The sequence below is a fragment of the Poecilia reticulata genome, linkage group LG9 (assembly GCF_000633615.1).
Source record: "Poecilia reticulata strain Guanapo linkage group LG9, Guppy_female_1.0+MT, whole genome shotgun sequence".
Classification (NCBI taxonomy): Eukaryota; Metazoa; Chordata; class Actinopteri; order Cyprinodontiformes; family Poeciliidae; genus Poecilia; species Poecilia reticulata.
In genome coordinates this window covers 26,496,582-26,524,041 of record NC_024339.1, presented here as the reverse complement: position 1 = coordinate 26,524,041, position 27,460 = coordinate 26,496,582, and the positions used below count along the sequence as shown (strand labels likewise).

General features: G+C 38.1%; 2 protein-coding genes and 1 long non-coding RNA gene across 4 annotated transcripts in view; 1 reads left to right on the top strand and 2 right to left on the bottom strand.

Annotated features, from left to right (window-relative positions):
- LOC108166547 (uncharacterized) overlaps window positions 1-1,835 on the bottom strand; it is an 11,298-nt gene extending 9,463 nt beyond the window's left edge. The window contains exon 1 of the long non-coding RNA XR_001776897.1: window positions 1,821-1,835. This is a non-coding gene — a long non-coding RNA (uncharacterized LOC108166547). The remainder of the gene's footprint in view (window positions 1-1,820) is intronic.
- An 867-nt stretch (window positions 1,836-2,702) lies between these two features.
- ela3l (elastase 3 like) lies at window positions 2,703-7,045 on the bottom strand. Its single transcript, XM_008418959.1, has 8 exons — window positions 6,934-7,045; window positions 6,588-6,676; window positions 6,266-6,363; window positions 5,815-5,943; window positions 4,650-4,786; window positions 4,196-4,341; window positions 3,589-3,741; window positions 2,703-2,755 (listed from the first exon to the last, which is right to left on the bottom strand). Exons 1-8 carry the CDS (start codon window positions 6,971-6,973, stop codon window positions 2,738-2,740), a joined length of 810 nt encoding a protein of 269 aa, XP_008417181.1. The 5' UTR covers window positions 6,974-7,045; the 3' UTR covers window positions 2,703-2,737.
- A 4,342-nt stretch (window positions 7,046-11,387) lies between these two features.
- bco2l (beta-carotene 15, 15-dioxygenase 2, like) lies at window positions 11,388-26,753 on the top strand. 2 transcript variants are annotated; one of them, XM_008418957.2, is made up of 12 exons: window positions 11,388-11,471; window positions 13,244-13,421; window positions 14,769-14,980; window positions 17,504-17,619; window positions 17,753-17,855; window positions 18,448-18,588; window positions 21,003-21,163; window positions 22,007-22,177; window positions 23,118-23,255; window positions 23,904-24,086; window positions 24,223-24,333; window positions 25,103-26,753. In XM_008418957.2, exons 1-12 carry the CDS (start codon window positions 11,438-11,440, stop codon window positions 25,217-25,219), a joined length of 1,665 nt encoding a protein of 554 aa, XP_008417179.1. In that variant the 5' UTR covers window positions 11,388-11,437; the 3' UTR covers window positions 25,220-26,753. The 2 variants fall into 2 exon arrangements, with proteins under 2 accessions (XP_008417179.1, XP_008417180.1); XM_008418958.2 differs by lacking the exons at window positions 11,388-11,471; window positions 13,244-13,421 and adding an exon at window positions 13,832-13,969.
- The last annotated feature ends 707 nt before the right edge of the window (window positions 26,754-27,460 follow it).

Below are 27,460 nucleotides of genomic sequence, written 5' to 3'. Positions count from 1 at the left end.
GTGTGTGTGTGTGTGTGTGTGTGTGCGTGTGTGTGTGTGAGTGGAAAAGGAGAGGGGAGTACCATGACCCTGAGTTCAGGCAGAGACAAAGCTTCCTTTAAGGCCTCATCATCATTCCCAGCGCTCACACCAGAAAGAAGCTTCACTGGGGCACAGGTCCTGCACATTCATCAAGGAGGCTCATATACCCCACATGTTCATAATGTTTTAAAAGCTGAATGGCTTCAATTAAAGATGAATACAGTGGGCTATCATTCTAACAGCTGCCTGATGACGAGTAAGCCTGATAAATGTAATGAAATGCAGTACGAAATTATAAACATCTAATTAAATTCAAGAAATTAGAGTGTTATGTGTTACTGCAATAAATTGTATTCAAAGTTTAATGAGCATAGATAATTTTAGGGCTGTTATGCTTAGTGCCTTATGCCTATTGTCATAGGTTATTAAATTATTTGTCACTATAATTACGCTATAAGGCGGTAAATTACATGTTTCACTGCTTAACTGCAATTAATAGCACTAGTAATCCAACAAATTTATGACGTTTAAAGGATTTACTGTTATTACATTTTCAAAACGATGGGTATTTCATAAGTACCAAAATAAAAACTCCACGTTTTGTCACATTGCAACCACAAACTTATGTGTTTGAATGTTTTTTTCAAGACCAACACAACGTAGCACAAGAGTGTGAAGCAGAAGAAATATGACATGTTTTTCTTTATTTTTTATTTACAAAAATAATGATTAAAGGATACATGAAGGTTGTGGTGTGTATTTGTACCAAAGCCTCTGGAGTCAATATTTGTCAGACCACTTTTTGCTGCATTTGTTGTTACGTTTATCCCACTTTTGCACAGTTAGAGACCAAAACCTTTTGCAGATTCATATTTGCGAAGGAACTCAGCATCGTCTGTTTTCTTGTCACAAAGTCTTTTTTGGATTTGGACTCTGATGGGCCCATTCAAAAGCATAGATAGGCTTTGATTATAACCATTTCCCTGTAGCTCTAGCAGATGTTTTCTGTCATTGTCCTGCTTGAAGGCAGATCTCGCCTGCAAAAGACTCTTAAAGTCTTTTGCAGCCTTTAAGAGTTTATTCCCTCCCAAAACTTTCCTGTTTCCAGCTTTGGTTCATTTTCTCATCAACCACCACCTTTGTGTGTGAACCACTTTTCCTGTCCCTGCCAAAGAAAAGCATCCCCACAGTCTTACACCTACAGGTCACCTGTAGGTAATTATTTTGGTCTTCATAATGCTCTTCACATGTTCTCTGACAAATCTCCCAGGTCTTAGCTGAACAGCTGGATTTAAATTGAGATTAAGCTACATACAAGTCTTTTACAACTTGTCCCCTTTGGGTTTATGTAGGGTTATCACAATAAAAGCAGCAGAATACAAATTCAGGCCACACTTTTTAGATCATTTTCTGTAAAATATGTGAGAAACCATGTATCATTTTCTCTCTGCTTTGTATATGTGTGCTACTTTGTGTTATGTCACAAAATGTAAAAATAAACCAAATGGTAAACACTGCGCTCCGTTTTGTGAAATAAATAAAACTATATAAGTCAGACATGTCATGAGGAGATGGAATATGCATCACATGGTCAAAGGCTGACACTCCACTGAATCCTCCTTCTGTCAAGTGATAAATTGACCTAAACTATGTGGGTTCATGCACTAGATGGGGGATATACTATCATGGACATGCAGAGAGGCTGCATGCCCTCATGCATCTTCTTGAGGCTGCTCCTAATATACTGCACTGTAAAGACACATGCATGGGACCGCACACACAGCGCCATTATTACTCACTCAAATAGGATGTGTCATGTGTGATCACTACATCTCATGTCAGCGAAGATGTTTCCACGCTTCCAGTACATTTAAAGTGTTCCTGTGTGCATTTTCACAGAATATATCACAGCGAGAGTGAGCGAGAGACAGAGAGAGAGAGCGAGAGAGCGAAAAGAAAGCAGAGAGGCAGTTTTATTTCTTTTCCAGTCTTCACCCCACTTACTCTTTCCTCCACATCTCATTATAGCATTGATATGGGAAGAGATAAAAAGTAAGAAAAGATAGAAATGTTAATCACAACCTTGTCATATCTGGCTTCTGCATTTTTAGATTGCAGACGTCATGAGGAAATATTCTCCTCGGCAGTAGAATATTATGGTTTTCATAAACCTTGCACCCTGGCTGTGGGGATGGGAGAGGGTACGGAGGCAAAGCAGGTCAGTTTCACGCATGATTATTAGATGTGTATCTCCTACTCCTTTTTTGATGCTCACAGTCTTATTCAACTCAGCATTACTTGGCATCTCATCTGACAGTTTAATTTGAATCTCGGGTTTCATTTTTTTAATACTGTTAAAAAATTTAAAAATAATAATAATTATGGGAGTCACATTTGTTTCCTGGTTCTGTTTTTCCATGCAGAAACATTGGTTATTATGCACAAAATTCAGATTGGAGACGCTGTCAGAAGCAATCATGAGTTTGTGAGGACACCTGCTGGGCAGTTCTTGATACTGTTTCAGCTTCTAAGAAGCCAGAACATGTTGCTGCTCATTTAATTTAATATGAATGCATATAATAAGTCTAAGGAATAAATGCCTGAATATGCATTAGGCCTTATTGGATATGCATTTGCAATTACTAAATGTACTTTACACCAAACAACACACTTAAGACAGCTGCATATTTGGGGGACTTTTATTGATATATCGTCTTTAATTATTCAGCATCACCTGCAAAAACACAGACAAAAACATAGAACATTACAAGGGTTGTTCAGATCCTGTTCAAGTGAGATTCTGCTAAAAAATTAAAAGAAGTTAAAATCCTGGTAAATAAAATATTTGTCTAAATTTTCCCTCGACCCCCAATCAAATATCCAGTGAGGATTAAGCTCCAGTGAGGTTATGTTTCAACCTTATTCCAAACTGTATTAAATTAAGCTATCCCATCAAAATTCTACACATAAGTGCCTCATTACAACAAAGTGGGAAAAGGTTTTTGAGTATTTTGCAAATTTATTAAAAATAGAAAACCAAGAAATCCCATTTACCTAAGTATTTCCATACTTCATTGATCCACATTTGGCAACGATCACAGCCGTTGCCAAATCTTTTTAAATATGGTGCAGCAAAGTGGAAATACTCTTCAGTGCAGGTAAGATATTAACTGTGTTTAACATAAAAAAAAACAACAACTTTCTTTCCAAAATCCCAAAACATTCCTTTACGCTTCCTTGTGCTTCTCTAATGCAACTTGAGATTCGCAATTATGGTATAAGATACTGTTACAGAAGGAAAAAAAAAAAAAGATTGGTAATTTATTGTATAATATAATATTTGATACAATGCAACAATTATGTTTTTTTATTACAATTTAATGGAACTGTTGTACTGAAGAAGACAACTGATGATTGGTAAGTTTGATTTTGGGGCTCAGACTGAATGCAGAGGAAAACGTACCTCTTTTTAAAAAATACATTTTATCAACGCTTTTTACAGTTTTCCAAGAAATACCAGCATAAATTCTAATGTAGTTTTATGCCTACATCAGCCATCTTTTATACCTGGTCAATCCAGCTGTTGAAAGCAGAGACTCTGGTGAAGACGGTGGGTTTCTTCACGTAGTTGCAGCCGAGGCCAGACACAAAGCTGGCAATGCCATGGATCTCCCAAACACCTTCGGCGTTCTTACAATTCAGAGGGCCACCAGAGTCACCCTGAGCAAGGAGATTCAGAAAGAGGGTCTATGTTTTATTCAACTGAAGGAACTACCAGAAGATCGACCAGAAATAAAGAAAAAAGAAAGAAAGAAAGAAAGAGAGAAAGAAAGAAGGAAGGAAGAAAGAAAGAAAAAGAAAACAGGGAAAATCACTATCAAAATCATTGATTCATGAAGAATGCTGCAGGACACGTGGACACAAGAACAGCATTTGTTGATTCTTGGCGTCACGCCACAAAAAATTACTTTGAGGCGAAAATTATTCTGATTCATTTCAGTGGGATCACTTTGTAGGTTTATTATTATCTTTTTTTTTGCATGGCTTCAAAAACAGCTTGTCTAATCACCGATCAGGCTTTTTGAAGGAATAAACAAAGCAACTCAAAACACATAAGTGCTAAAATAATCATCTTCCTCCTCATGTGCATTCTCAAACAGTGCAGCAGACTTACGTTGCATCCAGCAACAATTCCATCCCCACCGGCGCACACCATGCTGGTCCGAACAGCGATGCCCCACCAGTCAGACTGGGAGCAGGTGGCGTGGTCAGCCACAGGCATCAAAGCCTGCTGCAGCTTATCAGCAATGGGGCCTCCGGCTAAAACACACAGGCAGTCTATTACCGTCATACACATAAACTCGCTGGCTGTCAAAGCTGCTTTACAGGAGCTCCCCGAGAGCCAAACTCACAGTCTGACCCAAATTTTCAATTTAGAAGTAATCCCCCTGCTGAAAAGTTTCAGCTCAAATCTTATGCAGGTAATTTTCTTCCCAACTTCCCAAATAGCTCCGGCTAACCCTAACCGTTTATGAATACTGCCACTGTGGCTAAACACTGGCCAAACGTGCTAATGGAAATGATACGAGGAGGAATGCAGCCGAAACGTAAACAGAGGGAGAACTTACTGTACACTCTGCCCCAGCCGGTGATGTAGCAGGGGTAGAGGTTGGTCAGCAGAGTGCCAGGAGCGGGGATGCACCCTAGCTGCACCTGATCACTCAGAGTCACTGGCTCGGACAGCTTAATCAGGGCAATGTCATTACTGCAAGGAAGACAGACAGAGAGACGAAGGCTTAGGGAGGATTGACTTCCCCAACCTAAGATACTGAAAAACAAGGCGAGGAAGTCAGTGCATCCATGAATTACTTTCCAAGTGCTAATCAAACCTTTTGATTTAAATCTTACTGAAGATGTTGGTTCTCTCGAGTGTGGTCCATAAAGGTAGTGTGTGATGTTCAGCAGAGAACATCAAGGCTAACATGTTAATATTAAATGTTTTATCAATTAATCAATGGAGCAACTTTTCAAAACATAAGAAGTTTTCGTTTGTATCCAGATTTAATTACTTTACCAGAAGCACCGATGTTGATGTTGAACCCTGTTCTAATCTTAGGCACTTGCTGAGAAATGGTTTGTTTCATACCACTTTAAAAGTTTATTAGAATTTGACTAGCATGTTATGCTAACCAGCTTATAATGCCAAGCTTGCTAGCAAGCTTAGTTTTTGAATTGTAAGGTAGTCAAAGCCAATAAACAACACATCTTATCCATAGTTGTCAATGAAAATATTTGTGTGTTTACATTCTTATGAAATCAATTAACTTTTGGAATCTAGTTTCTTGTAAACACATTAACTAACTGACCGGTTAGTTTATTTGGTCCTCTCATCTCCAGCTAAATCTAAATTTTCAGCAATATGCTCGAGCTACGTCACCAACTGGAATGAAGAAAATAGATAAAGAAAGGTATTCTGAGTATGTTTGCTTTATGTTATCAATGGAATACTCGAAACTCCATCCCAGAACAGCAAATAAAAAGCTGCTGCTTTTGTAAAGACAGCAAACAGCAGCTCTAGATTTGCTTAAAGTGGGATAACCTCAAGAGCTTTGGAAATTATATCAGGTAAGTGTCTTTTAGTTGTTAAACAAAAGCACTACTCAAAGCTTCATACATGTATGAGAGATTCAGTAGCTCAGACACCATAGTTACAAGAAGACATTGCAATATGTGAATATACCTAATTGATGTTTATGTAGAGAGAATCTTATTTGCTGTCTCCGTTTTTCTTACCCAAAGGCTACAAAGATGGGGTTCCACTTCTCGTGGACGATGATCTTCTCGGGCAGGATGGCCTTGGAGCCAGGATCTTCTTCGACCAGGTTGTGTTTGCCCACAAACACCCTGTAGGAGAACTCAGTACTGCGAGAGAAAACAGACTGTTGAGGCCCAAGGCAAACCAGACAGAGGGTTTATTAAACAGTTGAATGATTTGATTAATTTGGTCTGATTGTGCTTTTGTGTGGAGGATAAGATAAATAAACTTTGATGATGAGTTGAGTTTGCCATTACAACTTCCAAAATATTTCTCCTTTCTTTTTTTTTTTCTTGGTTGGAAAATTAAGCCTTTGGCAATGCAAATAAGCAAGCAGCACTGCATAGAATAAAATAAATACAGAATTTGCCATGAAATGATGGTTGTGTTCCTGAGTTCATGTCTTTTATGTGCCTCAGCTTCTCATACTTGATGCAATGTGCAGCAGTCATGACCCAGTTGGCAGCAATCAGAGATCCTCCACAAGTGTGCCTCCACTCACCGTCCCTTTCGTACTGCAGAGAGATCTAAAAAAGGGACAGGAGGAAAAACAATAAACACAGAAGTGGGCTGTCCTTCTTCAGACGGATGGTGTGGTTTCCTGATTTAACACTTAAAAAAAAAAAAAGCGCTGCTTAATTGCAGGATTTTCAACGGCCACTTGGTTTGTCATCCGATAGCCAGATGCTGAACCCGGAGGGTCATCAAAGTGAACATAAAAACACAGACAGATGTGTGCACATCAGCATACCTGCCAGGGCCAGCTGTGGGGCTTGGCATCCACTCCATTTACCACACGGGAAGTCAGGGGCTCAATGGGAGGGGTGCCGCACCCAAGGGCTGAAAGGAAAAGGAGCAGGTATAAAACCCACAAACACGCACACACACACGCACCCCCCACCCCCACACACACACACACCCACACACCCCCACCCACGCACACACACACATATATATTTAAATATATTCTGAAGCAGAGTGCAACATTTCTCTCCTCACCAAAGAATCACAAAGGACCGGCTCACTATGTGCTAACGAGCAAATGCAACACAGAGAAACAATTAACCACAGAAATAGAATATTCCAGATGTTCTTACCGCCAGCAATGAGCACTGAGGCCAGCACAATGGGGATCATGTTGATTGATGCTTCAGCTGAGGGACGGCGAGACGCACACACTCTCTTTTAAACTTTCCACCTCAGGCAGCTCTCTCTCCGAACACAGCAGCACACTCTCCAATTGGTCTGCGGCGGCCTGCTGAGGCCGTAGATGGACCAATGGCAGCGAGCCAGGAGTTTATTTCACACAGGTGTATTTTCTGGGACATTTCCCATGACCTTCCTGCGGCATTCACTCTAAATCACTAACCCTCACATAAGTAACATTGTTTTTGGGAATTTGGACATGAATATATTCATATTATGAGTGTGTTTGAAATGCAGCTGGCTCTTTATATGAGTTTCAGTATTCAGCTGACTTCTACACCTACAAAACACCTGGAATTAAATGCTTACGTAACAGCATAGGAAGTCAGCATCTGGATTCTTGGTACTGAAGTGTATTTAGTTTTTTTTGTTTTTGTTTTTAGAATTGCACTATGAAAAAGGGTTCCTAAAAAATTACATGGTAACAATCAACAACAGATGTTTTGTTGATGCAGAAAATGTGTTGATATTTTAACACATGCAGTGGTGCGGCTAATTCTGCTGCGTCAGGACGCCATATGTGTGACAAAACCTTGCACTCATCACATTTCACATTCATCTGTCATTTTCTCTGCAGCACACATTTGGATCTCCTACAAAATATTCCGACCTAAACTTTCAGGTGGTTGTTTTATTGAGGTAGATGACAGGACCTGAAGAAAAGAAAAGGCACAAATTAAAAGTGGTGTAACAAGCCTGAGGGGTGTCAGCATGCAGACTTAATAAATCTGTCAGGGGTTACGTGAAAATATGCTCCACCCAATAGTGGCAAAGGACTTTGATGGAGAAAAAGAAAAATCTAACGTTGGTGAGAATGTTTAAAAAAAAACAAAAAAAACTGTAAATGCCTGCAAATATTGCTTCATAATCTTCACAATTCTGCTATCATTTGTGAAGCAGCTTGTTTTATTGATCAAAGTAAATGTTGTATTCAAAGCAATTAGTCGGGAAATTTGTCAGATCACTTCACACTGCAGAGTCGACTCTCAGATTGTTCATGAGTCATTTATTTTCCCAATTCACCACTAGATGGGACAGTTCATCTGCTTTGATACCACACTCATTTATGTCCATTTACAGGAGAGGAACAGAGATTATTCTGTGTACACATATATATGTTGTATTTACTTTTATTTGTTCTGACAAAGAAAAGAAGAAGAAAAAAAATCAAGAAATCACTTTTACTTTTAAATTAAAGTACAAAATGACCCTTGGAAGTGATCGTAAAAGGTCCCTGTGGTTCTGCTAAAAGAAAAATTCAAAACGGCTAATTCTGCTTTCAACGTTTCCTTTAAAAGTTTTTTTTTTTTTGTGTTTTTTTTACCAAGGGGCATTTACTCTTTTCGTAGTGAAGCCAATTCTCAGAGGAAAGAAAAACACTTTACAGAGGCACAAAGAAACCCAAACAACCAGAACAACGTGGGCACATGTGTACTCTGCTTTCTTGCATGCATGGCATCATGCAGTGCAAAATGCTTTGTGTTGCGTCGCTGTACATCATCCATCATACACCATCCCCATGGTGAAACAAGACGATGGCAGTGTGAGGTTTCTTTTTTTAACAAATACACGGAAAACGGTCAGGGTTGGTAGGAAGACGGAGGCATCTAAATACAAAACAGTCCTGGAAGAAAACCTGTTAGAGACTGACCAGACCTAAAACAGGTCTGCTCACAGATTCTCTGCATCGAATCTGATTCAGTTTGAGATGTGCTGCTAAACAGAATGCGCACAAATGCTATTCCCTCTATGTGCAAATCTATCTTTTCGATATCATCTTTTCAACTCGCTCTACCTAAATAATGCATTCCCAGGCTGCATAAGCCACAAAACACTTGCAGTCACATTTCTGCCTCCAGGTGTAATATGCAATTCACTAAAATCTAATTAAAACTTCTCTTAAGATCACCAAAACATTGTCAAACCTCTTGCAGGGCATTGTCCGGCACACCACCGTTTCCTGACTAAAGCTCTTGTGTTCATTAATTTGATACTGAGACGAGATAATGAAGCGAGATTTGAACTTTGTGCGGTTTTGCTGTAAAAGATGTAAGCCTGAACTGTCATAGCTCCCAAATCCTTTTTATTGAGGTCAAAAACCCCTGATCTCATAAATCTGCTGCTTATCAGTGAACTATGTTGTATCAGAGGCAGTCTGTCATGTTCTCCTGACTGAGCAGGCAGAAAAGCCCAGTGACTGAAGCCCTCCGGGGAAGTTGTAGCAGGTACACTCCAGACTGTTTTCCCTAACAGAACAGCAGCTGAACTCTGAATGACACCACTGTTTATGGTTGGTTATATCATGTTGTGGCAATAAACCCAGCACTGGTCATTGCCATTTTCTACATACAGCAAAAAGAGAAAGATTTTGCAATACGTGTAAATATTATTGTGGCATGCCAGCGTTATTGGCTGCTTCCAGCTGTGAGTGTGTGTGTGGGTTTTTTACCTCATTTCCCCCTGCATGTCACAGTCACTGGTGTCCCGCCACACAGTCTAATATAGGGCCCTTTCTGAGCCATCTAACATCCATGCTGTTTAAATTCCTACACCACAGCTGCATTTTACAGCAGCTGGCTTATTCACCACAGCCTGCATGTTTAACGCCAGGGAGCTAAAGTAAATCCATCACTGGTCTACTAAAGCTAATCTTGACTGAATGCTTTTCTGCTGTCTCTTTGTGATTGTCAGTGCACATATTCATTTCATTTTGCTCTCTAATTCTGTGCTCCCCCTGTCTTAGAACTGTCAGGCTGGGAACAACTAATTTAATTACATTTTATAAGCACAAATTATGATTCAAGCGTTTCCAGATCTTGTGCGTACTTGTCAGGTTTTCTGTTTCTTTCATACTAAGAGAGAGAATGTACCAGAGGAGTAAATATAATGACTGGGTGTGGTCACCACCTATACATAATGTTTATTTTTTTTTCTGCTTAGATTTGCTTCTAGAAAAAAACATGTTTATGGTAGTTTTGTCCAGGCACCAGCATAGATTATTTACAACAACCTCTGCAGAGACCTGCAGCTATTTTTAATGAGTATGTTTGTTATCGAGTATAAACTAGTCCTCGTGCTGGAACACGACATACGCACAAATCAGAACTATGCACATGAATGCTGTTCTGCTCTGCATCCCCAGAACCAGAACCAAACATGGAGAAGCAGCATCCAGCTTCTGTAACAAACTTCCAGAAAACTGCAAAACAACTGAAAAAAACAACAAAAAAAAAACGAAGTTTCTTTAAAACAAGAGTAAAACCCCACCTGTTTAGAATTGCTTTCGACCCGCAATCCCTGGAATATTGAGCAACGTATTTGTTGTCCATGATTTTGATGATGGCACGAGAAATTGGTGACTGTAAGATGTTTTTATAACTTTTTATGTTTGTGTTTATATGATGTAAAGAACTTTGAACTGCCTTATTGCTGAAATGTGCTTCACGAATAAATTTGACTCGACTGTCTTGTGAAGTTACTAGTGATCCGTCAACTTGTTCACATTTTGTCACATCACAATCACAAACCTCAGTGTATTTCACTGGGATATTAAAGTAAAACATGTTCATGAAGTGCTTAAAAAAGGATGTATGGTAATCAAAATGTTTTACTTTAAAATGCCTAGAAAACATAAATGTATTCAGTTGTCTTTACTTTCATAGAGCCCAAGAAATACAGTGCAACAAATCGCTTTTAGAACCCACTTACCTGCTAAATAGTCCATATAGTTAATGTCTCAATGTCTCTAATTTCATCTCAGAATAATCAATTTCTTTTCTGGAAAGCCCTCAGGAATTTGTTGGAGAACATTGGCGAACAAACGACATCATTCGGGCCGAGGAACACAACAGAAAGATCAGGGAGAAAGATATGGAGAGGTTCAAAACAGGGTAAGTGAAGGGGTCATGAGTTCTTCTGAGGTTCCCAAATATGCATTAATTATCATTTATATGTGATGGTCTGTTGTATGAAGTCTCAATTAGGCAAAGTTTGTTGTAATGCAACAAAAACATGCAAAAAGGTTTATTGGGCATGAATATAGCCTGTTGTTTCTTGCTGACCTACTTTGATTTACCTAAATAACAGATTTCCAGGCTGCAGACACAGAATATTCTGATAGTAGATAAAATATGTAAGTCTGTGCAGACCCAACCTAGTTGAACAAACATGGACAAACATATAAAAGTCACATGCAGTGAAACACAACTTTAGATCTTTTCTTGTGAGACGTGTGTGTGTGTGCGCGCGTGTGCGTGTATGTGTGTGTGTGTAAACTGTGTTTGTGCCGTTTAGTACCCTGGATCACTTCCTGGATTGGAAATGAGGGTTCAAAGGTTTCCAAAGCTTGTATATTTCCTGTGTCCTTCTCGGGTAGAATCCAGAGAGCTAGCAGTCATGTCAACGAACACAGAGTCCCAGACACACAGCTGTGAGTACATATTCATTTCTAAAATTTACCAAGACAATGTGCATGTACTCATGTACTCACGCAGATTCAGCTGTTCCTAATTAGTATTGCTTTCTTGGCTAGTTTCTGACTTTTAAAATGGGAAATATTATATTTTGCATTACTTCTAAACAGTAAATTTTTTCTTGAATTCACTTGAGTTTTCTTTTTATGTGTTTTGATCTTGAGTAGTCCGTGGGGCTGAGTGGCTCTTGCTCCATCAGAACCACAACATATTGAAAAATACACAAGAGAGAATCATACCATGGATTTATCTGTAGTTATCAAGCTGCCTAAGACTGTTAGGCATCATAACATGTAACAATCCTTTGTGTTCATCACAAAACACACTAACCAGATGATACTGAGACTTTAGCACATTGCAATTCTATTTTATTGCATTTGAAAATTGAAAAAAAAAAAAGGGCTGCAGTCATGATAAGACATGTTGGCACTTCTCTTGTCTTCCTGCTCTCCAGCTGAATCAGAGCTGGTAAAGGAATTTGCACAATGTCTCATTAAGACCTTTTTGACATTCTCAGTTGTTCTCTGAAAATGAATCACAGACGGGTCTATGACGAGTGAAAATGAAAAGACCAGAGAGAAAATGGCATGCCAGATAGAAAGTCGTGCAGAATCAGGGTTGGCGTTGAAGGAAAAACAAATGAAGAAGAAAGAACGATTAAAATAAATCAATGTTTCAGCCGTGAGAACCGAAGGAAAAAACCAAAACTGCAAATAAAAACAACTTCAACGCTCAAGACTTTTTCTAAGTTCCAAGGTTGTCAGCATTCCTCACTTTGCTCACAATACGCTCGTTTCTGAGCGCTGGAAACTGCAGGAATAGCTCCCTAAAAATGGCACCGCGCATTCAGATATCATTTGCAATGCGGCAGTAATCACACTCCAAATTCACGTCCACATAATAAGATGTTCAAGCCTATTATCTCTGTGCTGCACACCCTCATTGTTATTGTCTGCTTTACTCATAGCACGGGAATGAACAAAACTCCCTGATTGGTTGCAATAACATTTACATTGTCAGAGAAACATTCTCACCGATGCTCAGCATGGGGCTTCGGTTTGTCCTCAGTGGTTTGCATTTGCTAATCATGTAATATACTTGCACATCTTTTATTGTTCCAGTGTTTTGGAGAGTATGAAGCAATGAAGTGTTAGGAACAGGCAAGGCAACAACAAAGAAAGTAATTCCTTTGTGCTTCTCAGGTCATCACCTCAGGGAGAAGTGAGTTAACACAAGTAGCGGCTTTTACAAAAACTGCTGCCTGTTACTGAGCAAAGAATGATTTGCTAAGACTCTCTCTAGTTTTTAGAATCAAAATGTTTCATATCATAAGATGGGAAAAAAAAAAAAAAAAACTAACACTTGACCGCAGTGCAAATTTTAAAACATATTTATTGTCACTGTTTTATGATTACTCATACAAACAAACAAATGTAATAGTCCATGGATTTATTTACAGATGACACACTTCTGCACTATTTTATCCAGTTCTCACACAGATTTTTTGCATAATCCCACTTCACTATGCAGTGGACTCTTCAAAATGTAAAAAAAATCCAAAGAGATACAACCTTCACAGCACTTTGCATCATTTAATGCTGCAGCTGCACAACAGTTGAGAAAACTTTGTTGGAAGGGGGAGCCATTCTTTACTGCATGATTTCCTGATTTCTTCAGTTCTCTGTCTCATATTTTCTGAAGTAGATTTTCTTTTTCTTTACTCTGCTAGTACCCAGCAGGGAACGATGTCCACAGGCCAGTGGGCTGGAGAGTGTGGCACCTTTGTTGCATTCAGGGGAAGAGACCCCTGACCCCATCCCCACCACCACCATGGGAATTATTCCAGCCTGGATTAATGGCAGCTTTTTGAGAAACGGTCCAGGGAAATTTGAGTTTGGAGAAGACAGGTGTTTACCCGACACTTTGAATCTGTCACACAATGCACTCATACATTGTATTTCTTCACTATACAAATGTAATAAAATATAGTACATGTTTGCTGATTTGTTGATAATATTCAGCTTTACTTACCTGAAAAGGCTCAGGAAACAAATCAGCTTATTTTAAACCATTATGTGCTTAATTTTCTGTACATTTTTGAATCCTAACCCAGGCAAAGCTGAAATGCCTAAACTCACCAGCCACTCTGTTAGGTAAACATTACCTAATCCAGGTTAGACATCCTTTTGTCTTGAAAACGTCCTTGTGGTCTACATAGATATGCAGTTGCTGCAGATTTCAGCCACACACATATTTGAGCACTCTATTTCACAAACTGAATTGAGATCTGGTGACTGTGGAGGCTTTAGGAGAACAGAGAACCCGTCATGTTTAGGAGTCCAGCCTGAGATGTTTTGGACTTTGTGATAAAATATTTTATCCTGGTGGAAATACCCATTAGAGGATGGAAAAAATCTGGTCATAAAGGGACGGGCATGGTCAGCAGCAGCATTCAGTAAGTAGTAATGTCTAATGCTTAGGTGGTAATAAAGAGCCTAAAGTGTCAAAAGAAAAATATTTTCTACACAGATTGAAATGTTAAGACAAAATGGATTATTTCTTGTAACTTGGTTACAGCAGATTGTGACTCCACCAGCAGAATGTTACAGGCAAATAGAGAATTGTCAGATCAAGCAACATTTTTGAATCTGTTACCGTTCACCTCTGGTGTGACAAGCCTCGGTTTGTCTTTTGGTGACGGGAGTGGCATCTGCTGTGGTGTTCTGCCGGTGTAGTCAATTTGCGTCAACTGTTTATATGTTCTGGCTTTAGATATGGTCTTCTGCACACCTTAGTATTTATCTGAGCCGTAGTTACTTTTCAATTATTCTAAATAAATCTGCCTCCTCTGATCATTTTTCTTATAACTGCTGCTCACTGACATTTTTTTAATCTTTCTTTGATAAAAGAAAAGATAAAAAAAGACATTGCAGAAACATTGTTTGTTTCTGCAATGTCTGGCTTGCAGAAACAAACAATGTCTGGTTTGCATTGTCTTGCTAAAATATACTTTTAAGCATCATTTGATAATTTAGCTTTTACGTATGTATTTTGTCTCTCTTCCATTAGTCGGTTTTGTCACCAATTTTATTATTGATTCTAAGGTTTTATTTGTTATTGCCTTGAAAAGCATTTATTTTCAAAGCTCAGTCGAGTTGATTTCCCAGTAAAGAATCCATTTCCCATGTAGCACCCTCTAGTTTATCTCACCTAAATAACTTCAGTGAAATGAAATAGCTTTTTATCTCTTTCAGATACAATCACTGGTTTGATGGCATGGCCTTGATGCACCGGTTTCACATCTGTGAGGGCAGCGTAACTTACAGCAGCCGGTTCCTACGCAGTGATTCATACAACCTCAACTCAGAGAGGAACCGCATTGTGGTCTCAGAGTTTGGGACTGTCGCCATGCCTGACCCTTGCAAAAATTTCTTTGCACGTTTCCTTTCCCGTTTTCAGATTCCACGTATGTATTGCTTCTTTATTTATTGCATAATTCTGCTTGAAACATGCAGCACTAACAGTGATCGTTTCAGTATTATACCAACACCTTGGAGTCTTATGCATTATTGATCATCTGGGTTGTGACACCGCTGATGTTGTAAAGTTTTTTTTTCCCCCATCTCTGTTTTAAGTAAACCATGAAGGAAAAAAAAACATTTGTCGTCACGCTGAAGAGGGCAGACACCATGAGAATACACCTGAAATCTCAGTGGTCAAGTTTTTGCTGCAGAACTGAGCAAGAATAAAAATGCAGTTTGCCTTAGTTTGTGAAGTCCGCAAATGCAGCATCCTTTGCATTGCAATAGAATTACATTAACCAATTTAGGACATTTGTTGAATTAACAGCGGCTAATGAATTCTTGGTAATTTAATGTGGCAGTCGTGTCCAGAACGCAGCTTTTCAGCATAGAAAAAGAGGTCAGTTTAATTGGTTATGCTTACAAGCATATGCAGAAATCATTTCTTTCTCATTGACTCATTTGCAGTTACATTGTGCTTGAAATGTGACTTCAACACAGAGATGGTCTGGTAACGAATGATAATTTGTCAACACGAAATTATGACTGTTAAAAAAGCTGTCAAAATGACTATTCTCTTCTGTTTCATTAGGACAAGTACATTTGTCAGTTATTCAAAAATACAAATAAATATGTTAAAATGTACTTTATTGATCCCAGAATTGGGAAAATTATTGACAAGAAGAAGTCGTCCTGTGACAGTGATGATAAACTCCAAATAATGTTTGTAAATCCCAAAACCTGGTCTGTGATTGAGAGTTTTTCTGCTGGAAGTATTTCTACACTATTAAGTAGTTACCTTGTTTACATTTCTAGATACTATTAAATACGATTATTGTGTACTATTTAGCAGCATAGTTCCACATGGTGAGGCATCATATCTGATAATGGGTAAGTTTTATTTTTAGATGACAGTTTGTGTTTGTCGGCTGTATGTAGAGATAGACTTAAAGCCAAAGAGACTATATAAGTTTTTTTTATGGATAACCTGTGGGGATTTTTGACATCATAGAAACAGAAAACACAAAACATCACAAAAAAAGAGAAAAAAACCCATTTAGACAATATCATATATGGTGACTCAACGTTCAGATTCAGACTTGCAGTTAAGCACTAAATTATTCATAACCTCGATAGATTTGAATGTAAAATAATTTTTATTCATCCAAGAAGCTTATTTCTGATAGGAAATGAAAATTTGTTCTCTCAAAAAATTATTTAAAAATGTTCAATTTTGCTGCTTTAATTAACGGTTCATTAAAAACTGGGATTTTGAACATTATCCATGTCTCAGTAGTCTCCTGAAAAATCTTTATTGACATTACATGAGTCCAGATCTCTTTATTCTTGCTGACCTGTTTTCTGCTTGTTTCAACTGACAGTTTATCTTACATTTGTCCTATATTATATTTTATACTTGATGAAGGGCTCCAGATCAATGCAACTGGAAACTGATTTAGGTCACTCCAAAGCATGAAGACAAAAAAACAAGAGAACGTGAAATAAAATAAAACTAGTAACGTCTGGCTCAACCTGTTGCTGCTTTCAAATTAAGTTTACTAAAACTCCTTTTGAACAGCTGCATTATCCGTTTATCAAATAATTTTACTGAGTACATGAAAATCAATTTTTACCCAGCAAATAACAAGCAAGCAGTTATTAATTATACGTCTATTAGCTGCAAGCTACGTCGTCTTGCATCCTAATTTCTTCTGTTCGTCCTGTTTGCTCCGTATTTTGGCTGGTTTTTCTCTCAGTTTCTCTGCCAACTTCTTTCACTCTCTTAGCTCTCTCTGATGATAGAGCTATAAAGAGTGTTTTTCATGAAACTTTTAACTTTTAAAGCTTTCTTCAGGAAAAAAAAAGAAATTAAAAAAAAGGAAGCAAAAAATAATTTGAAAGTATGAGTTGTTGACATGTGATGTGGTGCCAGGAAGCGGAGTGGAATGGTGTAAGAGATTGGTGGGCTGCCCTCAGGTGCTCAGGGGGAATGTGTTCAGGCCCAGGAATGTGCAGGATGAATGGCATCAAAACAAGTCATGAGCACGTAGTTCTGAGGTCCACACATTCTTTGTTAATGTTTTAAAGCTTTCATTTACATGTTGCTAACGAGGCAGCCGGGACAAACCCCGGAAGGAGTGGCAGAAATCAAACAATCAAAGAAAATAAGAGCATGCATTTATATTTTACTGCTCTTGTCCTTGATTGCGCAAGAGGTGCAATGAATGTCTGTGACATACTAATGAAAGCCTGTGTGTGTGTGTGTGTGTGTGTGTGCGTGTGTGTATCCATTATTATTATTATTATTATTATTATTATTATTATTATTATTATTATTATTATTATTATTATTATTATTATTATTATTATTATCATTTCCGTCTCTCTATCTTGCAAGCATATGTACGTGAGAACGACGGAAATGTTTTGAAACACTATATGTTCCTGTCGTCCACATGTGTGAACAGAGCCTACAGATAATGCAAATGTGAACTTTGTCAAGTACAAGGGAGACTACTATGTCAGCACAGAAACCAACTTTATGAGGAGAGTGAATCCGCAAACCTTGGAGACAAAAGAGAAGGTGGGTAGTTAAAAATTCAACAAAGTCTCTTTATGAGACAGAGAGCTGATAAGAAGTCAGAGACTGAAGAGAAATGTGACAAGCACGAAGGTTGAAATGTAGGGGTTTTTTTTAATTGTCATTTCATGGTTAGGTGGACTGGAGTCAGTACGTTGCTGTAAACTCAGCCACAGCGCACCCACACTACGACCGTGAAGGAGCAACATACAACATGGGCAATTCGTACGGCAGAGATGGTGACCTAGTTTTCTGTTTGCATAACCTCCCATGTAAACCTGTCAATCTCAACATTAAAGTGAAGCAAGTGCTACTTTTTGAAAGATGCTTCTTTTCCTGCGCCACTACATCTCGTCTCGCAGAAGTATTGATTAACCTTTTCACATCACGTGACGATTAAATTAAAAGTTCATCTACTTCTATTAGAATCTTATGCTATTGACCAACAGAGAATAATGTGTAATTGTAAATCGGAAGGAAGGTTATTTGTGAATTAACAAAATGCTTCGCAAGGAAAAATCTGACAATGTCAATATTGTAGCTGTCCTGTTTTTGGGGGAAATCTTTATAAGGTTCGCACATTCATTTTTTGAATAGCTCAATCTCAGTCAGACTAGATGGGCAGCTTCTGTAAACATGAGATTTTAAATCTTGCCACAGTTTTTTGTGTGAATTCAAGTCTGCCCTTGGCAAAGGGCAGACTTTACACTAAACAATTCCAGATAAAGTGTTGCTGAAAAATGTTAGTTTTGGTCAGAGAACACATTTTTTCCCACTTGTTTTATATGTTCCCTACATAGAATGTGACAAAATAATATATAATTTCTCCAGGTTTTTTCTACACCATCATCCGCATCCCTCCTGCTGAGGAAGCGGCAGCAAAGGAGGACTCGGCAGACCTCAGCGGAGCCGAGGTGATTTGCTCCATCCCTGCAGCTGAATCCAGAAAACCTTCTTATTATCACAGCTTTGGTAAGACGCACACTTCGGCATGATAAGTAGTCCCCTCTCTTTACCTAATCTGCAGCTTAGATATGTAAAGAACTAAAATCAGTGACTACTGTTAAAGACAGTCAGTGACTATCAGTGACCCGTTCTGCTAAAATGAAACTTTTGTATGGCTTTAATTACTCCTACAGTGGTAGGTACAATGGTCCTACATAGGTTTGACTGAAAGGGTTTAATACAAAGAGTCTAACAGAGACTAGAGACTAACAAAAAAAAACCTATCTTGCAAGCATATGAACAGCAGAAAAAAACTGGGATAAAACGAAAGGCATGTCAGATCAAAAAGTCACATAGAAGAGTGAAAATGGCATTTAGGCCTGCAGAAACAAATCAGAGTGTATGACAGCCAAATGGCCAAAAGGCCCAGAAGCTTCAAAGTCACAGATCTGAAGAGGACTGCTAATTGATGATTTGTGTGAAACCTGAGAGGCAGCACCCAATTACAAAGAAGGAGCGGGCTGAAACAAAACATGACATTACATCTCTTAAAAACAAACATCTATTGTGATGTGGCGCAAATGCAAAATGTGCATCTCAAAGTTTGAAAGTGCAAATTCTTCCCACTTTCAAATTACACACTACTTTGTGTTGGTCTATTACATGAAGCCGTAATAAGCAGAAGTTAGTGTGACAAAATGTAAAATACGCTGAGGGAATTTTACATTTATAGCATTCGTTTTATGAAGCCTTTTTTGCTTGACACTAATGCCTAAAAGAACTCGAAAAGGGACAATTTTTTTTTACTATATTCCAAACACGTTTTCTTTACAAAACGCTCACGGTAATGTTTAGTTTATCTTGTTGTAGTTTGTGTTTACTCGTCTGCGTTCGCTTACCTTTCTATCCACAGATCAAGACTTACAAGCACTTTGCAGTTATATTTAGTGACTGCGCTCTTTGTTGGGAGTCCTCAACAAAAGAAAACAAAATTCAAGCAGCAAGAAGATTTGGGCTGGGAGAATTAAACCCTCCAACAAACAAACGCATGAACACAGATCTCAGTAAACTCAACAGCGTCAGAAGCTCAGAGCACAGCATGGAGTCTCAGGCAGTGCGGAAAGCCGCTGCCGCATTTTAAAGACCGTCGGCGGAGTAAAATGTGGAGGAGTCTGTTTTTTAATGGTTGGGCAGGGTATGATTGGACATTACAGGTCAGCTGATACCCACAGGGGCAACAAAGTAGCCATTAAAAATCAAGCTCTGGGCCAATGCCAGTCATCTAAAGCAAATAAGACTCCATTACTTGGCTGATTTAACACAGAGTTGCTCCATTTGTTCCCTGATCACATCTCGGTCTATATTTCTGGCGGACCACCCTGTCCCACCAGACTTCTGGGCACCGAGAAATCCCACATGTCAGGAAAACATTGTGCAGTTGTACAACAAAACCTGATATTACATTTGTCAGAGGAGTTCCAGGTCGTGTTCCAGCTCTCTTTTTTTTTTTTTGAAACGCTTTTGCCTGAACTTTTACCTATGAAGTGAAAGATGGAAAATGTCATTGCTGGGACCAGAAATATTACATTTGCAAGCTGATTTTGATGCATGTGGCTTCCTCCAGTCAGAGAAGAAATAAGTTAACAGCGTTAGATGGCTGAAGGGACCGAACAAAGTGCAGCTGCTTGTCGGTGTGTGTGCAGGTACGGAAGTCGTCGCAAAGATTGTTTTGATGGATCACAAGGCCTTGCTGTAATTGAGACCTGTTTTATTACATCTGGGTGTCACTTTATCAGGATTAGTTACTCTTTTCAATTACTTTTCTTTTAAATCTATACAGTACCAGTCAGAGGTTTACCTACACTCATCATCAGCGTGAATGTACAGTTAAGTTGATCCTATTTGAGCAATTCTTTCTTGCACACAGGATTAGTAATGTAACATAAATGTTTAATAATAATAATAAAAAAAGAAACATTAAAATTCGTTTTTAAATAAAGTGTTCTTAAGTCTCTGCAGTTGTCCATATCTCAACCAATAGATCAACTGTGCTGAAAATTCAGTTCTAAGCAAGGAAAAAAACAACAATCTAAAACAGTTCTGCCAATTCTGATACAAAAAAATATTTTTCTCAGCACCTTGTAAAAATACTTTTGACCAAATTTTAGTGGCGGTGTATGCATACAGTGTGACATTGAGTAGAGTTATTGGTTTAAAAAACACTGAAGATGTAAGCTGTGTTAAGAATCTACCCCGAATTAACAGCTCAACATTTGCAGGTAATGACTGTGTAATCCAGTCATTACCTGAATTTTATATCCCTTGTTGCCTTTGATAAAAAGCTTGGAAAGCTTTAATGAGCAATGTAAGAAACGAGCAGTTCTTCTTCTTGTTCTTTCTCATGCATACATTTCCTCCTGTGTTTTCCCATTTCTCTCCAGTCATGTCTGAGAACTACATCGTGTTCGTGGAGCAGCCGATAAAGCTAAATGTGCTCAAGTTCATGCTCTACAAGATCATGGGAGAAAGTTTTCAAAAGATCCTGAGCTGGGAGCCTCAGTACGGCACCGTTTTCCACCTGGTCGACAGGCACACAGGCCAGGTGCGTGACAACAGCTTCTGAGCTGCTGGAAACGGCTTAAATAATCAAAAGGTCTAATAATCGCCAGAGGGCAAACAGTTCAAGAAACTTTCAAGAAACGTTCTTCTTAAACTCTGAGCAAGGTGTGCGTGACATCTTTTTGTTTCGTTTTTGTTAGCCGGTATTTGTGCAATTTTAGACTTTAGAAAAGTTTTTTTTTTTCAAAGTTCAGCTCAACGGTTCTTGAAGAAACAGCAGTTTTATACTCATCAAAAAGGAAGCAGTTCCTCAAGTGATCTTTTTTTTTCCTTTACAGTTAAAAGATTTTTCATCTTAAATCCCCAAAATTGAAATAAACGAGAATTTTTCTTCAAAACTATGAAGAGATTTTAGAAATGACACGACCCCCCCTCCCCCAACCTGTTGTTTAAGCAGTTTGGAAAGCCTAAACTTCTGTGTGTGATCGAATTCAACGAGTACAATGAAGTGCAATGAAACTCGCAGTCGCACGTAGCTGCTGAAAAAGCAATAACAAAAATTTGAAAGCTGTGCATAGATCTGTGCATGCACGATTACATTTTTTTCTTATTTGTTCTGATGAGGACACACTCGGATGCTGGAGCCTTTCCTCAAACATTGTTACTATCATTTTCTTCGTCTCATTACACAGAGCACCCAATAAACTCACAGAAAAAAAAAATAAAAGAAATTCTGAAAAAGTTAAGGAGCAGGAGAACATCAGCAGATGGAACTCATCTCCAAATATTTACCAGAATCAGCTCACTTCCCGCCAACTTGTTTGTTTGATGGATTTTTACGTTGCTAGCGTTTCGTACTGTTCAGTGGTTCTAACTGGTCCAACAGGAGAGCAAAGTGAAATACCGAACGGCACCAATGTTCACACTGCATCAGATCAACGCCTATGAGGACAATGGCTTCCTGGTGATGGACATGTGCTGCGGGGATGATGGCGCCGTTATTGGAGATTTCACTCTGGAGAATCTACGGCAGGAATCGGGAGACGATTTAGACAAGGTGGACTAATGTCTTCCGTTGAAAATCTGAGCTCAGAGTTATGTGTTGTCCTTTTTTTTTTTTTTTTTTTTTTTTCATTTTGTCACATAACAAACTTGAATATATTTTCTCAAGATTTTACACAATAGATAAGCAGAAAATAACCTTCAAAGTCTTTTGTGACCTATGAAAGGTTTCCTGTGGCTCATAGTTCTCACTGGGTAACACTTTATTTGAAGGGGGATGAATAAGATTGACATGACACTGTCATAAACATGACATAACACATGTCATAAACATGAATCAGCCTTCATGAATATTTATGACTGTTGTCATAAAGTTTCATTCGGTAAATTATGACACTTTTAATACAAAGTTGACATTATTCAAAATGACTTTGTTATGACAACTTGACATTAACCAAGAAATCATTAATGTTTAAACTTTACCTTTAGTAACATAAAGTTACCTAATTTTTAAAGTGCAATCAGTAATACTTTTAGAACAAATTTATACCAGTAATGATTTATCACAACTAACCATGATAAATAGTTTATATCTGTAGTTTGAAGAAATGTGAAAAAAAAAAATCAAGAGGTGTGAATATGTTTGCAAGGCATTTGTAATTAGCAACATAATTAAGTTTTGTTTTTTCGGGTTGTGTTTGATAAAAAAAAAAAAAAAACATTAAATATACTTGTGTTTTTTTTTTTTTTTTTAGAAAAAAGGTTTCTGGTACTTTGAGCTTCTAAAGTGTCGTTTCAAAAGTGTGGGAGAGATTTGTTTTAATCAACAAAAACTTTCATCAAACCATCAAAGTCTGTTTCTTTTTCCAGTCGTTCTGAGTCTTGTCATTTAAATAGCATCATTGTCCAAGTAGCCCCACGTTTTGTAGCTTTTCATCTGTGATGTCTGACAAATGTTCTGTTTTTTTATTTTTTTATTTTTTTTTATTTTGCAGTTTTACAATTCCTTGTGCAGAAACCTCCCGAGGAGATACGTGCTTCCTCTGAATGTGGACGAACAAACTCCTCTGGACCAAAACCTTGTCATGCTGCCAAACTGTAAAGCCACAGCAAAGAGGACAAATTCTGGGGAGGTAGGATCCAATAGTATTCACTTCTCTGTACGGTCACTGCACTTCCAAAGTAATATGTTTAAGTGTAAAGAATCAGACCTATAATCATGATAAATACAGGCAATTCTCTCCCACACATTCCAAGCAATTACCCAGCATAATGAGATAAGCTACTTTCTGCAAGACAGTAATTTCATGACTTATCACGGGCGAAAATGATGTCCACCATGCAGTGAACAATTGCCATTTAATAGCTTCTCTGAACTCCCCACACACACACACTCTCTCTCTTTTTGCTCCGTTTTCTTATGGCACAATAAAGAAAGAAATGGTGATGTCCAAGTTGTCATGGCTACCTGAGCAATAGTTTTCTCAGTATTGGTTCTTAGACACCTTGTGTTATATTCACCTTAAAAAAAATGGGAATGTGTTGCTGATTTCCACTGAGAACAAATGAATATTGCATATTGCAGTTAATTGGAACCGAGTTTGTGCGGAAATGTGTATGTTTTTATTTGAGGGATGATTTACTGCAGGGATCCATTCGTCTTTAGCAGGCAAGAATTGAATTTTCAACATCCCTAGGGAGCAGTGTGATGTAAATTAGATCTTTTAGGGGGCTGGGTGGGGGGAATAAACCCTCCTCTGCATTAATTTCTGACCCAACAGGTTTACATGACCCACGAGGAGCTTCACAATGAGGAGCTGCTGCAGTACGGTGGCCTGGAGTTCCCTCAGATCAATTACGACACGTACAACGGCAGACCTTACCGCTACTTCTACGCATGTGGCTTTGGGCACGTCTTTGCTGACTCGCTGCTCAAGATGGACGTCCACACCAAGGAGCTTAAGGTGCTCTATTATCCAGAGACAACTTAGATAGAGCTCACGGCTAAATGCAGCAGTTTTACAAAAGAACTCTGTAAGCTGGATTTACAACCTAAAACTGGCTCTGATAAAAGGTCTGCAATCCCCCCCCCCTGTTTAGGTGTGGCGCTATCCGGGCTTGTTCCCGTCTGAGCCTGTCTTCGTTGCCTCGCCCGACGCTGCGGAGGAAGATGATGGAGTGGTTCTGTCAGTCATTATCACTCCTAGAAAGGTAATTTAACAAAAAACACCACTGACACAAACCACCAGCACTTATTGTCAACTTAAAGTGCCTCTCAAAAGCATTCATAAACCTTTCACATTTTCTTTACGACCACAAAGTGCGATGTATTTTCATAAGACTTTATATGATAGATTAAAATCACACATAGGGTATACAGCAATTTTTCAACTTCTCACTATTCAATCTATTTACCTGAACTCAGAAAGCAGTATTTACCAACTGTACACAACGGTGCTCTGGTCAAATTAGACCAAAACCGGTCTTTATGGCTTATATACAAAATGTTATACTAACATTGCACATGACCCTGAGCACACCATCCACACAGTGCAACAAAGATCTGCAGCTGTAGAGCAGCAAAATGTGTTTCTACAAAATATTGACTACGTATTTACACCACATTTAAAAAATCTTTTAACATTTATCCTTTGCCTCCTTCTTCTGCCTTCTGTTGGTCTTTCATACAAGATCCACTGAAGTTTGTTGCTGTAATATTAACCAAGGTTCAAGGGGTATGAATACATTTCCAAGGCAGTGTAAGTAGGTTTTATTCAAGTGATAATAAAATCTACATTGTGAGGTGTTGTTAGCGAGTCTTTAAACTTTCTTTTTCCACTTATGCACCCTTAATGTCGTTGAAGGGAAAGATGAATGCACTACTACTTTTAGTGAGACTCTGCTCCTTTTGTAACCCCTTTTTTTATTTATTTATTTATTTTACGCATCGCATTTTATCTCCTCCTGTATCTGTTTCCAGGAGAAAAGTACTTTCTTACTCGTTCTGGATGCCAAGACCTTCACCGAGCTGGGGAGAGCCGAGGTCCCTGTCAATATCCCATGTGGGACCCATGGAGTGTTTAACGAGACGGGCTAGACGTGCTACTGTTTGAAGCTCTACGGCAAACCGCTGAAAGCAAACCAGCAAGAAATCCACTTTATCCACAGGATGGAATATTTCTCTTGATATCGCTGCCTATAAACATTCCTGTAATGAAAAAAAGGAGAAGACGTAAGACCAGGGGAAAACTGCACACTCATAGTATTTGTTTGTTCTTCTCTGAATGAGACTGATGCACTTTCTTGCTGCGTCCTGGTGTACCAGTTGGATGGTGATCTTAAAGGCAGTTTTTTTTTTCTTTTTTTTGCTAGTTACTTTCTCAAAAAATGTGTAATGTCCCTTTCAGAAAAAGGACTGAGCACCTTGCACTTGAAAGGACTAGAAAACAATAAATTAAAATCAATATACACTTAAAAAAAATTTAAAAATCCTTTTTTTTTCTTTTAAAGTGTTTTTGCATCACCACACCATCAGGAACACTATACTCCCATAGAGAAGAAAACAGCACTTAGGAAACAAAAATGCATCAGAGAAAATTCAATTTCTGTCGAAGTAATGTGATAAAAATGAACAACGTTTGAAACGGCTGCAAAACAAATGGATCTAACAGGTCAATAGCTTTCTGAGAGTCTAGTGGAGGTTGCATTATTCTGTGTTGTCTTACTGAAAACTACCCAAAACAAAGCTGCCGGACACATACGCATTGACATTTAGGGCCACATATGAGACCAACGGCAGCTTGTGTTGAACTGTGAGCTGAGCAAAAACACATGTTGTACCCATAATGACAAGTTAAAGGTGTTGCCCTTCAAATCCTGTCCCGGATTGACTTTACTGACCTTTTTTTAAATTCCTGCAGTGATTTGAATTAACTGATTTGAAGCGACACTTTGTTCTTTCCAGGCACTTTGTGAAAAAGCCAAGAGGTTTCAAAAATGTCAAGTCTCATAAATATGGATATATTATGGCTTATGCATTTACAGTGTTTTGACAGTGACTATAAACCAAGGGGTTTTGGTAAGTTTTAAATATGTCTCAACTTTAGATGACTCAAAATGAAAGAGGTTGTTCAGAGGTTTCATGTTTAGCCTGTCCCCATCACTCCTCACTAATTGAAATGGGATGGAAAAGGCCCATAATGCAATATTTAGATTAATTTACCAATTACATAGCAGCTCTATATTATCCTAGGGAATTAACAAAACTTCTGTTTTTTGTCATTATTCGCTTCTCCAGCTTCGTGTCCTGATAAATTTACTTTATGGGTCTCCCATGATACAAATTAATTAGCTCACATTTCTTGATCTAATCAATCATGCTTACCTTCTGTGAGTGTTTGACTGTTTGTGTGTAAGGGATGGTTTTCTGTGTATTCATCCCTAGTCTGTTGCTATTCTGAGGTTGGGTCATATTGGTTAATGGTACCAGGAGGAAAACCCAGAAATCAAGATTATTTTGGCGTGTTTCTGGATACAGTGTCATGTCAATATCTGCTCCATTGCAGATTTGTTCTGCGTTTCCTGTTTTGTCACACTTAAATGTTTCAGATCATCAGATGAATTTTTACATAACAAAAATAACATGCAGTTTTCAAATACTATTTATTTTTTAAAGGAAAGAAAGCCATCCAAAACAAGCAATCTCTGTGTGAAAATAAATAAATAAATGCGTTTGCCAAGCCCTGTAAGTAGTTGTGCCATCAAGCGTTTGTGCAAAGTGGCAATAAGTCATTCAGAACCTTGTGAACACTTTTGTGATCATTTCTCGCTGAATTCTTTCTATTCGACTACGTCGTTTAAAAAACATGAACAGCTGATCTGCGTCCAGACTTTGATTAGACCTTTACAAAATGTTTAAGTCCCTTGGAAATTGACTTTGTTTAATCAGAATCGGAATTCCTCTTAATGCCACTGTGCACAAAAGAAAGCGCAACATAATAATAATAATAATAATAATAATAATAATAATAATAATAATAATAATAATAATAATAATAATAATAATAATAATAATAATAATAATAATAATNTAATAATAATAATAATAATAATAATAATAATAATAATAATAATAATAATAATAATAATAATAATAATAATAATAATAATAATAATAATAATAATAGCAATCCTTTATATCAATGTCCTGCTACATAATCCAAATATGATTTGGTGGGCTGTCCACTCCTGGGAAGGTTCATGACGTCCTAATTTTTAGACGATGGCTTTTGTTGTTCACTAGAGTTAGATAATAACCATCAAATCATTTGGGGACAAT

Excerpts from the sequence above, each read along its gene's own strand:
- ela3l (XM_008418959.1), bottom strand. The coding sequence starts at position 6,973 with ATGATCCCCATTGTGCTGGCCTCAGTGCTCATTGCTGGCG. Across the intron at positions 4,787-5,814 it reads CCCATCTTTGTAGCCTTTGG|TAATGACATTGCCCTGATTA; the intron begins GTAAGAAAAACG and ends TCTTCCTTGCAG. Across the intron at positions 4,342-4,649 it reads CGGCTGGGGCAGAGTGTACA|CCGGAGGCCCCATTGCTGAT; the intron begins GTAAGTTCTCCC and ends TGTGTGTTTTAG.
- bco2l (XM_008418957.2), top strand. The coding sequence starts at position 11,438 with ATGTCAACGAACACAGAGTCCCAGACACACAGCT. Across the intron at positions 21,164-22,006 it reads TCGACAGGCACACAGGCCAG|GAGAGCAAAGTGAAATACCG; the intron begins GTGCGTGACAAC and ends CTGGTCCAACAG. Across the intron at positions 23,256-23,903 it reads AGAGGACAAATTCTGGGGAG|GTTTACATGACCCACGAGGA; the intron begins GTAGGATCCAAT and ends CTGACCCAACAG.